This window comes from Somniosus microcephalus, unplaced genomic scaffold (assembly GCF_052327205.1).
Source record: "Somniosus microcephalus isolate GS21.2 unplaced genomic scaffold, FLI_Smic_1.0 unresolved_chr4, whole genome shotgun sequence".
NCBI lineage: Eukaryota > Metazoa > Chordata > Chondrichthyes > Squaliformes > Somniosidae > Somniosus > Somniosus microcephalus.
In genome coordinates this window covers 35,934,804-35,948,575 of record NW_028225182.1, presented here as the reverse complement: position 1 = coordinate 35,948,575, position 13,772 = coordinate 35,934,804, and the positions used below count along the sequence as shown (strand labels likewise).

General features: G+C 48.9%; 1 protein-coding gene across 1 annotated transcript; it reads right to left on the bottom strand.

Annotated features, from left to right (window-relative positions):
• Nucleotides 1-3,280: 3,280 nt before the first annotated feature.
• Nucleotides 3,281-12,936, bottom strand: LOC147090526 (zona pellucida sperm-binding protein 3-like). Its single transcript, XM_085977048.1, has 10 exons — nt 12,518-12,936; nt 11,833-11,948; nt 11,642-11,745; nt 11,374-11,551; nt 11,272-11,282; nt 4,069-4,178; nt 3,901-3,992; nt 3,665-3,814; nt 3,464-3,597; nt 3,281-3,387 (listed from the first exon to the last, which is right to left on the bottom strand). Exons 1-10 carry the CDS (start codon nt 12,917-12,919, stop codon nt 3,281-3,283), a joined length of 1,404 nt encoding a protein of 467 aa, XP_085833174.1. The 5' UTR covers nt 12,920-12,936.
• Between the last annotated feature and the right edge of the window lie 836 nt (nt 12,937-13,772).

Sequence of the window (13,772 nt, the reverse complement as noted above, 5' to 3'; positions counted from 1 at the left end):
CCTTAATCAGTTGATATGTACTGTGGGACATTAGTTCGGACAGACTCTTTGTTCTTGTTAGTGGTGTCCTGTCCCTTGTGGGGTGGACCCCTTATAGATGATCAGTGTGGGCCTGAGCTTCACCCACTGCCCCTAACTCGTAGTCTGCAAAACAGGACAAGCTCCCCCGTCCCTGCTGATAACTAAAAGGACATCACGAGGGGGAAACAGTCTATCCAATTAAAACCCCAAAATAGTGGCAAAGTCACTCTAATTGCAATTGTCCTGTTTCATACAGTCTGATAAAGAGTGTGATGGTAAATGGAGACTGTCACACTGGAACAACAACACCAACTTGTCATCATATCGCACCTTTAATGCAGAAAAACATCCCAAGGTGCCAACGGTGGAGTGAAGGAAGGGGAGGATCCACAAATGGCCGAGCTGTGGGAACATGAAATCTGAGGGAGGTGGTTAATAGGGTCTGATCCTCTGAGGTTGGGATTTGGTACCTTGTTTGCGCAGAGCACAGGGAGCTTTACTGTGTATCTAACCCGTGCTCTACCTGCCCTGGGAGTGTTTGATGGGACAGTGTAGAGGGAGCCTTACTCTGTGTCTAACCCGTGCTGTACCTGCCTTGGGAGCGTTTGATGGGGTAGTGTAGAGGGAGCTTTACTCTGTATCTAACTCATGCTGTATCTGCCACGGGAGAGTTTGATGCGACAGTCTAAAGGGAGCTTTACTCTGTATCTAACCTATGCTGTACCTGCCCTGGGAGTGTTTGATGGGACAGTTTAAAGGGAGCTTTACTCTGTATCTGACCCGTGCTGTACCTGTCCTGGGAGTGTTTGATGGGACAGTTTAAAGGGAGCTTTACTCTGTATCTGACCCGTGCTGTACCTGCCCTGGGAGTGTTTGATGGGACAGTTTAAAGGGAGCTTTACTCTGTATCTGACCCGTGCTGTACCTGTCCTGGGAGTATTTGATGGGACAGTGTAGAGGGAGCTTTACTCTGTATCTAACCGTGCTGTACCTGCCCTGGGAGTGTTTCATGGGACAGTGCAGAGGGAGCTTTACTCTGTATCTAACCCATGCTGTGCGTGTCCTGGGACTGTTTGAAGTGACAGTGTAGAGGGAGCGTTACTCTATATCTAACCCGTGCTGTACCTGCCCTGGGGGATTTTGACGTGACATTGTAAAGGGAGCTTTATTCTGTATCTAACCCGCGCTGTAGCTGCACTGGGAGTGCTTGATGGGACAGTGTAGAGGGAGCTTTACTCTGTATCTAACTCATGCTGTAACCTGTATCTGTTACATCGTTATATTATCACATTGTTAAATGGAACTACTTGTTACATTGTTATATGGAACTACTTTGGTTAGTGAATTTATACTGCTGTGTGGCACACTGTGTCAGGCAGTGCACAGTGCAAGGTCGGACATCTTGTATCACTCCGCACCATGCGGCAGCAACATCATGAAAGCACTGAGTAAAAGCTGTAAACTAAAAATGAGTTAAAAGTGTCTGTATTACATAGTAATAAAAACACAAGGGGACACAACAGTATCTAACTTATGCTGTACCTGCGCTGGGAGTGATTGATGAGACAGTGTAGACGGAGCTTTACTCTGTATCTAACCCGTACTCTTGCTGCCCTGGGAGTGTTTGATGGGACAGCGTAGAGCGTGCTTTGCTTTCTATCTAACTCCCCACCCCACAGAGCCCTCTATTTCATTCTCCCTCATCTATGCTACCAGCCTCCTTTACAAATGAACAGGAGGAGTCCATTCAGGCCCTCGAGCCTGTTCTGCCATTCAATTCGATCATGGTCGATCTGTATCTCAACTCCAAATATATCTGCTTCAACCACTCCATGTTCCACATTCTGTGTAAAGAATGTCCTCCTAAATTCTTAATTTGATCTGTTAATGGCCATCTTATATTCCTGCCCCTTTATCCTCACCATTTGGTTGCAGTGGTGCCTTGTTACACCGCCCAATGTTCAACTAAGCAAAGCATTCAACTCACGTAAATCAGACAAAAACGTGACAGAGTCAAAGGAGGAGACATTAGGACAGGTAAATGCCTGGACACTGATGTAGGTTTGAAGCAATGTATTAGGAGGAGAGGTTGAGGGATTTAGGGAGAGAATGTCTGAGCTGAGGTGCTAGATGTCTGAAGGCACGGCCACCAACAGGGGGTGATGGGAGGTGGGGTGGGCGAAGGATTTTGGGCGGGTGGGGGAAATGCACCAGAAGCCAGAGTGCAATGAAAAAGATAATTGATCATTTACCAATCCCCTCAGCACTGTTTGATTTCACTACCCACCCATGTGTGATGGTGGGTGGTACGTTACATCACTATATTCAAAAAGGCAATTGTAACTAACCTTTAAGGGATGTTAAATGTGGAACAGAGCCAGCAGAGTGACAGTACGAGGCCAAGACACACCTACCGCCAGTGGACATGGAGCAAGATGGCCAATTAAGGAGATGCTGCTTTGGTCTAGTCTCTTGACCCCGATGTGGGACTAGAACCTTCTCACAGCGGACTCCTAGCTGGGTGTCTGTAACCCCATCTACTCGCTCTAGAAAGATGGCAGAAACTCCCCATCGCTTTCATCCCTTTACAAAGGTCACAATATTAATGCAGAGAAGCTGGGATTGTTCTCCTTAGAGCAGAGAAGGTGAAGGGAGGGGTTCAAAATGGTAAGGGTTTTGATTAAAGTAAATAAGGAGAAACGGTTTCCACTGACAGAAGGGTTAGTAAATAACGTCATTGACAAGAGAGCCAGAGGTGAGGAGACTTCTAATATAAAGAAGAAGTTGTGATCTGGCACGCGCTGCCTGAAAGGGCGGTGGAAGCAGATTCAATAGTGTCTTTCAAAAATGGGAATTGGATAAATACAAAGAGGTGAAAATGGCAGGGATATGGGGAAGAGCCGGGGGGAGTGGGACTAATTGGAGAGCTCTTTCAAAGAGCTAGCACAGGCACGATGGGCCGAATGGCCTCTTTCTGTGCTGTATGATTCCAGTTGCCATCCTATTAAGGCCACAATCTTATTCCAGGTGCAAATGCCTACTTTTAACTACCCAAAACTGAGCGGTGTGTGGTGAAATTGTCAGTTAAATATAGGCCTCCAAAACTGGTCTAGTGTCATTTAGACAACTTAGGTCAAACCACCATGACAGTGTATTTAAAAACCAGTTCAACACCAAAGACTGTAACTCAACCAAGTCACATTTCAATTTTATTGAAGCATTTTTTGACAAATAAAGCAGCTCAATTGAGGGAGAGGATTCAGTTGTGTTTCCTGGACAGTAGGAAGGCCACCAGAGAGGTGGAGATCAGGACCCCAGCTGCCAACGTCACAGCCACGACCAGAAGTAGCTCAGAACACACATCACCTGCCGAGAACGAGAAGCCAATATGGAGTCAGGAGTCACAGGACTGGAATTGGGTTTTCATACAATCAACACTCACCTCGATAAGAACTCGGAACATCCTCACGAGTCCCAACAGCTTCACTATCCACCGAATGAACCAGGTCCAGATCTACATCCAGAACGATCAGAGGTCCAAGTGAGGCCTCACTCTCCCACACAGGCTCAGACTCTGCAACAATTAGTTCCATCCAGTTACAAAACATCCTTCTTCACCCTCAACACCCAACACAACATTCCAAGCTCAGATGGGACCTCCCTCCTGCACCTGGAGTGTGGTCTTCCTCCAGATCGCAATCTCTCGCCCCTGCAGTTGCCCCCATCACAACAGGCACAAACCTCATTGGATCCTTCCACCAGGGACAGGCCCAACTCGTTCACCAGGGACCATCTAAACAAGGAAGTAAGCCATCAGTCAGAATGCATCCATACGCCAAAAAGAAAGAGGTCCACCATTCGGGGGTAGATTCCTCTCACCGGTTGGCTGGCTTGTGGAAGGAACAGGCTTTGTTGACCGAATCCGGCCTTTGATCTGCTGCAGCTACTCTCAGGTGGCAACTGATGAAGATCTGCAGGAGACACATCCAGGAGTTACTCAGCGTCAACGCTCACCGTCTTACATTCCAACATCTGGCCAACTCTTACCAGGTCCCTGGCATCCTCAAAGAAGCGGAACGCATCCAGGTTGAACCAGAGCTTGTCCCGGTGATCTCGCGGCGACACAAAAGACGAAAGGGAGTTTTCGCCTCGGCTGTGTCAACAGGCAACTGGAAAGAGGGTGGGAAAGAGCTGCCCGATTGCCTGCCTCTCTTCCGCGGCCACGTTCGCGCCCGGGTGGCCCTGGATATGGAGTACGCGGAATCCACTGGCACGCTTGAGGCCTTCCGCGACCGGTGGGTGCCGCGGAAAATGGAGTGCATCATCATCCCCGGCAAACAAATTTTAATTTGATTTGTTAAGGTTCCTTTCAAATTTATGTTAATTTACAAACCTTATCGTTTGCGACCCTTTAAAAAGGGAGCACGTGGTTGACTTTTAATAGGCCGTTGCCTATGATAAAGAAAGAGGCAGAGATTGGGTTGACCTTCTCCAAAACCATCAATAGAAGACACTGGGCGATGTCATCAACCAAAAACCAAACCAAAGTGCCCCCATTGGTTGGAGAGCTTTGGGAACCATCGGCCCAAAGTCGCCTGTAAAAGAAAGAAATAAAGACTTGTATTTATATAGCGCCTTTCACAACCTCAGGACATCCCAAAGCGCTTTACAGCCAATGAGGTACTTTTTGGAGCGCAGTCACTATTGTAATGTCGGAAAGAAAGCAGCAATTTGCGCACAGCAAGCTCCCACAAACAGCAACGTGATAATGACCAGATCATCTGTTTTTAGTGATGTTGATTGAGGGATAAATATTTGCCAGGACACCTGGGGATAACTCCCCTGCTCTTCTACGAAATAGTGGCCATGGGATCTATTACGTCCATCTGAGAGGGAAGACGGGGCCTCAGTTTAGCATTGCGGCCGAAAGACGGCACCTCCGACAGTGCAGCACTCCCTCAGTCCTGCCCTGGGGTGTCAGCCTAGATTATTATGCTCGAGTCTCTGCAGTGGGACTTAAATCCACAACCGTCTGAGTCAGAGGCAAGGGTGAGTTTGGGATCGATACAGGGTTATGGAGAGAGCGGGGCAGTGGGATTAGTTTGGGATTGATACAGGGCTATGGGGAAAGAGCGGGGCAGTGGGATTAGTTTGGGATTGATACAGGGCTATGGGGAGAGAGCAGGGCAGTGGGATTAGTTTGGGATTGATACAAAACTATGGGAGAGAGCAGGGCAGTGGGATTAGTTTGGGATTGATCCAGGGCTTTGGGGAGAGAGCGGGGCAGTGGGATTAGTTTGGGATTGATCCAGGGCTTTGGGGAGAGAGCGGGGCAGTGGAATTAGTTTGGAATTGATACAGGGCTATGGGGAGAGAGCGGGGCAGTGGGATTAGTTTGGGATCGATACAGGGTTATGGAGAGAGCGGGGTAGTGGGATTAGTTTGGGATCGATACAGGGTTATGGAGAGAGCGGGGTAGTGGGATTAGTTTTGGATTGATACAGGGCTATGGGGAGAGAGCGGGGCAGTGGGATTAGTTTGGGATTGATACAGGGCTATGGGGAGAGAGCGGGGCAGTGGGATTAGTTTGGGATTGATACAGGGCTATGGGGAGAGAGCGGGGCAGTGGGATTAGTTTGGGATTGATCCAGGGCTTTGGGGAGAGAGTGGGGCAGTGGAATTAGTTTGGGATTGATACAGGGCTATGGGGAGAGAGTGGGGCAGTGGAATTAGTTTGGGATTGATACAGGGCTTTGGGGAGAGAGCGGGGCAGTGGGATTAGTTTGGGATTGATACAGGGCTATGGGGAGAGAGTGGGGCAGTGGAATTAGTTTGGGATTGATACAGGGCTATGGGGAGAGAGCGGGGCAGTGGGATTAGTTTGGGATTGATACAGGGCTATGGGGAGAGAGCGGGGCAGTGGAATTAGTTTGGGATTGATACAGGGCTGTGGAGAGAGCGGGGCAGTGGGATTAGTTTGGGATTGATACAGGGCTATGGGGACCATGTGGGGCAGTCAGGTTAGTTTGGGATTGATACAGGGTTATGGAGAGAGCGGGGCAGTGGAATTAGTTTGGGATTGATACAGGGCTGTGGAGAGAGAGCGGGGCAGTGGGATTAGTTTGGGATTGATACAAAACTATGGGGAGAGAGCAGGGCAGTGGGATTAGTTTGGGATTGCTCCAGGGCTTTGGGGAGAGAGTGGGGCAGTGGAATAAGTTTGGGATTGATCCAGGGCTTTGGGGAGAGAGTGGGGCAGTTGGATTAGTTTGGGATTGATACAGGGCTGTGGAGAGAGAGCGGGGCAGTGGGATTAGTTTGGGATTGATACAGGGCTATGGGGAGAGAGTGGGGCAGTGGAATTAGTTTGGGATTGATACAGGGCTGTGGAGAGAGAGCGGGGCAGTGGAATTAGTTTGGGATTGATACAGGGCTGTGGAGAGAGAGCGGGGCAGTGGGATTAGTTTGGGATTGATACAGGGCTATGGGGACCATGTGGCGCAGTCAGGTTAGTTTGGGATTGATACAGGGCTATGGGGAGAGAGCGGGGCAGTGGGATTAGTTTGGAGATTGATACAGGGCTATTCGGGTAGAGCGGGCCAGTGGGATTAGTTTGGGATTGATACAGGGCTATGGAGAGAGAGCGGGGCAGTGGGGTTAGTTTGGCATTTATACAGGGCTATGGGAAGAGAGTAGATCAGTGGGATTAGTTTTGGACAGTGACGGCTGATTTACCATTTTGGACAGGTGTGGCCTACACTGCCTAACCAAGCCAGCTTGTTCCCATGGCAATGGGGCCTTGGCACAGTCCTCCCAGCAATCTGCCTGACACTTTTTGCGTAGTCTTTGTGATGAAATGCCAACAAAAAAGACAGGGCTGAAGTGGGAACTGCCTGACCATCGTGAGCCGGAACGCTCAGCCGCTGAGTCGAGGACATGACTACGACCCCTGCACTGGAAGTCTCGGAGAGGCAGGTTTGGATTGCTGCATCGGAGAGAGAGAGCTGGCACTGATTTGATGGGCTGAACGGCCTCCCGCTGCGCTGCGAACCTCGGGGGTTCAGAGACACCTGAGCCAACAAACGCATCTGATTGGCGGTCCGACAGAAAACCGCTCCCACCGCACGTGCTCAAAAGTTTCTACCCCCATCGCAGGCAGAAGAGTCTCTGATCTTCAAATGTAATTCACTGCCTGAAGTGTTGTGAGGCATTTTAACGTGGTAAGGAACCATATAATTGCAGATGTTATCAATAAACCGGAAACCTGCCCCAACAGTAGATCATCTTAAAGGTGTCAGCCGGTAGCACACTTGCCTCTGAGTCAGAAGGTCGAGGGTTCAAGTCCCACTCCAGAGACTTGAGCCCATAATCCAGGCTGACACTCCCAGTGCAATGCTGAGGGAGTGCTGCACTGTCAGAGGTGCCATCTTTTGGGTGAAACGTTAAACCGAGGTCCCATCTGCCCTCTTAGGTGAATGTAAAAGATCCTACGGCTGCTATTGGAAGAAGAGCAGGAGGAGTTCTCCCCAGTGTCCTGGGGACAATATTTATCCCTCAATCAACATCACTAAATACAGATTATCTGGTCATTTTCACATTGCTGTTTTTGGAAGCTTGCAAATTGGCTGCTGCGTTTCCCACATTACGACAGTGACTCCATTTCAAAAGTAAAGCGCTTTGGGACATCCTGAGGCCTCCAGCCCTACAACACCCCCGTCTCCGAGATATCTGCACTTCTCCAATTCTGCCCTCTGGAGGATCCCAGATTTCAATCGCTCCACCGTTGGCGGCCTTGTCTTCAGCTGCCTGGGCCCCAAGCTCTGGAATTCCCTCCCTAAACCTCTCCAGCGCTCCATGCTCCTTAATACCTCCCTCTTTGACCAAGCTTTTGGTTATCTGCCCTAATATCTCCTTATGTGGCTTGGTGTCAAATTTTAATTGAAAGCGCTTCTGGGAGATTTCAGTACGTTGAAGGGGCGACATAAATGTAAGTGGTTAAGTATTGACAACAGTCCTACTGCAGATTTCAGCCAGCATTCACTGACCAGGGTCGGCCACGAGAGATACAAAAGTGTGCTCGTTAAGTTTGTGTGGATTCTAGCCCCACCTGATGTTGGAGATCCAGTACGGCAACTCAATCCCACTTGGGGACCTAGTATGTTGGTTAGACATAATTATTTTTTATTGTAGGTCCTACACTCACGTCAGAGATGTTTAGAAAGAACAATCTTTTATTTATACAGCACCATACCATGTTCAGGATGTCCCACCAACACCTTAAACATTCACTCCCTCCACCACCGGCACACTGTGGCTGCAGTGTGTACCATCTACAAGATGCACTGCAGCAACTCACCAAGGCTTCTTCGGCAGCATCTCCCAAATCCATGACCTCTACCGGCTAGAAGGACAAGGGCAGCAGGCGCATGGGAACACCAGCACCTCCAAGTTCCCCTCCAAGTCACACACCATCCTGACTTGGAAATATATCGCCGTCCCTTCATAGTCGCTGGGTCAAAATCCTACAACTCCCTGCCCAACTGCACAAACTGCAGCTGGACTAGAAAGCAGCTCACCACCACCACCACCACCACCACCACCTTCAAGCCTAACTAGGCATGGGCAATAAATGCAGGTCTTGGCAGTGACACCCACATCCCATGAACAAATTAAAAAATGCACTTCATAACCAATGAATTACTTCTGAAATGTAGTCACTGTTGTCAGAAACATGGCAGCCCATCAAGAGCCTACAAACAGCAATGTGATAATGGCCAGATCATCTTATGATGTTGGCTGATGGATAACAATTGGTCAGAGGGAAGAACTCCCCTGCTCTTCTTCCAAAAAGTGCCACAGGATCTTTTACATCCACCCGAGGGGGCAGAAGTGGCCTCGGTTTAACTTCTCATCCGAAAGATGGCACCTCCGACAGTGCAGCACTGGGAGTGTCAGCCTGGCTTTTGTACTCAAGCTTTCTATAGTGGGATTTGAACCTACGACCTTCCGACTCAGGCTAGAGCGCTGTCCACTGAGCCACGGCCAAGACCGAAAGCCATTTAAGGGGCCTTCAGAGATGCAATTCCTCAGGTCACTAAACCTGCAGGTTAACAAGCCATCGACAGCACAGAAACAGGCTATTCAGTCCAACTAGTCTATGCTCCACACGAGCCTCCTCCCACCCAAACAGCATATCCTTCCTCCCTCATGCTTAGAGCTCCCCCTTAAATGCAGCTACACCATTCGCCTCAACCACTCCGTGATAGCGAGATCCACATTCTCACCACTCTCTGGGCAAAGAAGTTTCTCCTGAATTCACCATTGGAGTCATTAGTTAGTTACTACCTTGTAGTTACAGGCCCCGAGTTCTGGTCTTGCCCACAAGTGGAAACATCTCTATCTAACCCAGTCATAAATTTAAACACCCTCAGCCTTCTCTTTCCTAGAGAAGGCAACCCAAACAGGTCAATCTTTCCTAATAAGCCAAATCTCAGTTCTGGCATCATCCTAGTAAATGTTTTTTGCACCCTCGCTAGTGCCGCTATCATTTTTAGAATATGGACATCTACCCCATGTAGAGACTTATTATCCCAGTCAGTTATAGAGGACTAAACAACCTCCACTTCTAGTAATAAACTAATCCCAGCATTAAAATTTCCAGGAACGTTGCAATTTCATGGGGCTCAATAATCACACCCACTAACCTCACTCCACAAGAGCCCCACAAAGCTCCTTAACAAGGGACAAACAGCAGGCCAAGATAACTCGCTCCAGGCAAACACTTCCAAGTTGCTGTTAATAAACTAGTGAAATGGGGCAGATACCCCAGTAGCCTGATATCTGGTGAAAAGATTAAATACACTCAGTAGGCATGCCACTGGGTCAAGAATCATTAATGGAAGTAAATAAATATGGAAAACTTCCCATATTCAGAATGCAAATCCCCAGCCTTAAATCAATGACCAAATGTAAGCAATAACCATGACAGATTTGCTCATTTCACCACTTTATTAATCACAAGTTGTTGCGCAGGGTTTGCTTGTGTTTCCTGTACAGGAACAAGGCGATCAAAGAAGCAGAGATCAGAGACACAGCAGTCACAGTCAGGGCCACCATCAGGACCACCTCAGACTCCGCACCTAAACAGCAATGAGAAACCAACAGTGAGTGAAGGAAATACTGAGGGGGAAATGGAAACTAGCAGTCGGCCAACTCACCACCTGGAGACCTCTCCGCCATCTGTTGCTCAACCTCATTAAGGGACTCAGTTGCCAGGTCTGTCACATCAGTGTCCAGAATGACCAGGGGTCCAAGTGAGGCCTCACCCTCCCACTTCAATTCAGCATCACTCCCTGCAATATCAAACATTCCAGTTAGAGAGAGGGTAAAGGGCAACCTCCAACATCTAGAGAATCAATGTCCTACCAGCTTCAGGTACAAGATCCCTCCTTCCTCTGGAATCAAATCCAAACTCCCTTGTGGCACTGCAGTTGCCCAAGTGACAACAGGCACAAACGTCATTGTTGGATACTTCCAATGGAGCCCAGCTAAACAAGAGAATCAGTTTCACAATCAGGTTGGGCATCACTTCCCCACACAACACATCCCTGAGGGAGAGAGGGGGCACTTACACATTCTGCATCTTCTGGAAAGTACAAGCTTTGCTCATGGAATCTCTCCGATCCACTGCAGCAACCTTCAGGTGACAGGAGATGAAAATCTGAGGGACACAGTCAACACAAGTCATTATATAGTGACTCCCTCCCAACTTGGGAACTCAATGAACAGGTGGATTCAGGGGACAAGTAGCAGAATGGATAGCAAGCTGGCTAGAAACAGAGAAAAGTGGTTAATGTTAGTGATTCATAGGATCACAGGATATACAGCAGAGGGATTTCAGGGGAAACTTCTTTACCCAGAGAGTGGTGAGAATGTGGAACTCGCTACCACAGGGAGTGGTTGAGGCAAATAGTGTAGATGCATTTAAGGGGAAGCTAGATAAACACATGAGGGAGAAAGGAATAGAAGGATATGTTGGAGTTAGATGAAGAGGGGTGGGAGGACACTCGTGTGGAGCACAAGCCAGTTATGCAGAATGGCTGTAAATACTTTGCAATGGTCGGCTTCCTCTTACCAAGGAACGGTCATCTCCAAAGAAGCGGAACGCATCCAGGTCAAAGTGGAGCTTGTCCAGCTCACGCCCGTCTCTTGGCAACACGAAGGTTGAGAAGGAGTCCTCAGCTTTGCTGTCCAGGAGGCAACTGAAGAAATAATTTTTTAAAAAGGGACATTGAGTGAATCAAGAGAAGCCATTGAGACAGGACTAGCTGGAGAAAGCAGAGCGCTCCTTACCCATTGTAGTCAATGATGCTGTATCTCGGGGCGGAGTCCGTGTCTGGGCTTAACGTAGCGACACAGCGATCAATGTAGAGCTTCAGGGGCATGTGGTTGGTCATTGAAACAGAGGCCTCAATGTGAATGAGGTCACCCAGGTAGTAGACAGTCGAGGTGCGCTCTGTGAGCCAGTCATCTGAAGTACAAGAGGGACAAGGGTTGGAGACTGGGTACAACTGCCAGTGGGTGACTACAGGAAGTCATTCCCCATCCACCCATCACATACCGTTCATTAGGCGCAGAGAGAATGACAGAAGCCCCTCTCCAGACTTGGTGGAGCTGAACGGGATCCAGGTGGGCTTGATCGGGTTACTGCTCACATTGCCCTTCCTGGAAAGACAATGAAGCCATTTTAGGACAAGGTCAGAGAACTACACCAGCTATAGACGTTATTTGCGACAATGTAAAGAATCTTACCTAAAATAGTGGCACTCAATGGGAACGACAGCTCCATTAGTTCTCACAATGACAGATCCATGGGCCTTGGGGGTGTGGTTCAGGTGGGTGGCGTAGACCAGGAAATCTCCAGACATCTGAAAGACATCAGGTTCAGAAATGGACAACATTCTACTCAGGTGGTTGGAAGTTGTGCAGCCTCAGTAGCTAATGCAAGGAGGGGGATTGCAAGCACAAGACAATTAAACAGAATAAAAGATTCAATGAAAGGACAGCTTCACTTCAATAAAAGGAGCCAGAGGTTGATAATTTAGAGCAATGAATAGAACAAGATTAAAGCCTCATTTAATCGAGGCTCCCCTGTATTCTACACGGAGTGGGAGATAAAAAGCTGAATATTGTAGATAACTGAACCATTAAACTGAATTCCCAGTGACCAGAAAATCCACAAGACAGGATGTAAGGAAGGAAAAGTTTGGAAGAACCCAGTCAAGGATCAAGGCCAATAGTGCTGACATGACATTGTTGGAGAGACTAAGGAAGACCAGTTAAAGCAAAGGACAATGCATAATTCAACACAAGTCTGAGGATTTAAAAGCAAGAGACAGGAATCTCAACATCAATGACATTTCACCAAGAGTAGGAATGAAGAATTGGGTCTAATCCATACTCCAAGCTCAGAGCAAGAGTTGAGGAATCACATTACCTTCACTCTGCTGCCACACTCATGCAGCCCATAGTCAAAGAGGACGGTGTGGTTCTGAGAGTAGATCCCAGTTGGCCGACAACCTGCCATCCCCAGGGTCAGGTCAGCAGCTTTAATCAGGTGCCTGGTTCCAAATAAATCCATCTGTACCCTGACCAGCAGGTTGTGCTCTCCACACTGCACCCTCACAGTCTGCAGTGGAGACACACTGCGCCCCTCAGACACACTGAAACCGGAGCCAAAGGGAGACCCAGGAGAAGGGACTATCTGAGACCCAGGGGTGGCTTTTACTCTTCTCCATGGAAACTTCTGGCCCCCAAACTGTTGCCAAATATCAGAGGAACAAACAGCTCCAACTAACACCAGCACTGGGAGCAAACCCCTCACTACAAAATCCCCCATGATACTAAACAACTCAACTATCCCTGCAACCATCAACAAGCACCTTTTATACACACAACCTGCAGTCACATTGAGCCAATTAACCCCAAGCTCCACAATTTCTACCCAATCACAGAACTCATGTAGTTATTGCCAGGAGGGCCTATTTTAATTCGACCAATCGGAGTGACTCTTTTTTGATTGGGTGGTTAAACAAATCAACTGTAGGGGGTCGTCCGGAGACCGCCTGTTTGTTTTGCGGTCTGGAGGAGTCCGTGTTCCACGTATATATGGGGTGTGAGAGGTTGCAGCCCCTCTTCCATTTTTTGAAGGGGCTGCTCCTCAAATTTTGGTTGCACTTCAGTCCCACGCTCCTGATCTACGGTCACCCCGTGCGGAGGGGAGCGGGCAGGTTGGAGGACCTCCTCGTGGGCCTGCTCCTGGGCCTGGCCAAGAAAGCCATTAATTGGTCCAGGCAGCGGGCGGTCGAGGGGGTCGTCCGACCGGATTGCCTCCCCCTCTTCCGTGGCCTTGTTCGCGCCCGGGTGGCCCTAGAGATGGAGCACGCGGTGTCCGCCGGCACGCTCGAGCTTTTGCGTGACCGGTGGGCGCCGCGGGGACTGGAGTGCATAATTAGTTCAAATAATCAAATTTTAATTTGAGGGGTTAAGGTTTATTTAAGGGGTTATTGGATTTTAGTTACAATTTATTTGTTAATTTGGTTTCACACAAAGATTTAGGGGGTCGTCCGGCCGGATTGCCTCCCTCTCTCCCGCGGCTATGTTCGCGCCCGGGTGGCCCTGGAGATGGAGCACGCGGTGTCCGCCGGTGCGCTCGATCACTTCCGTGACCGGTGGGCGCCGCGGGGACTGGA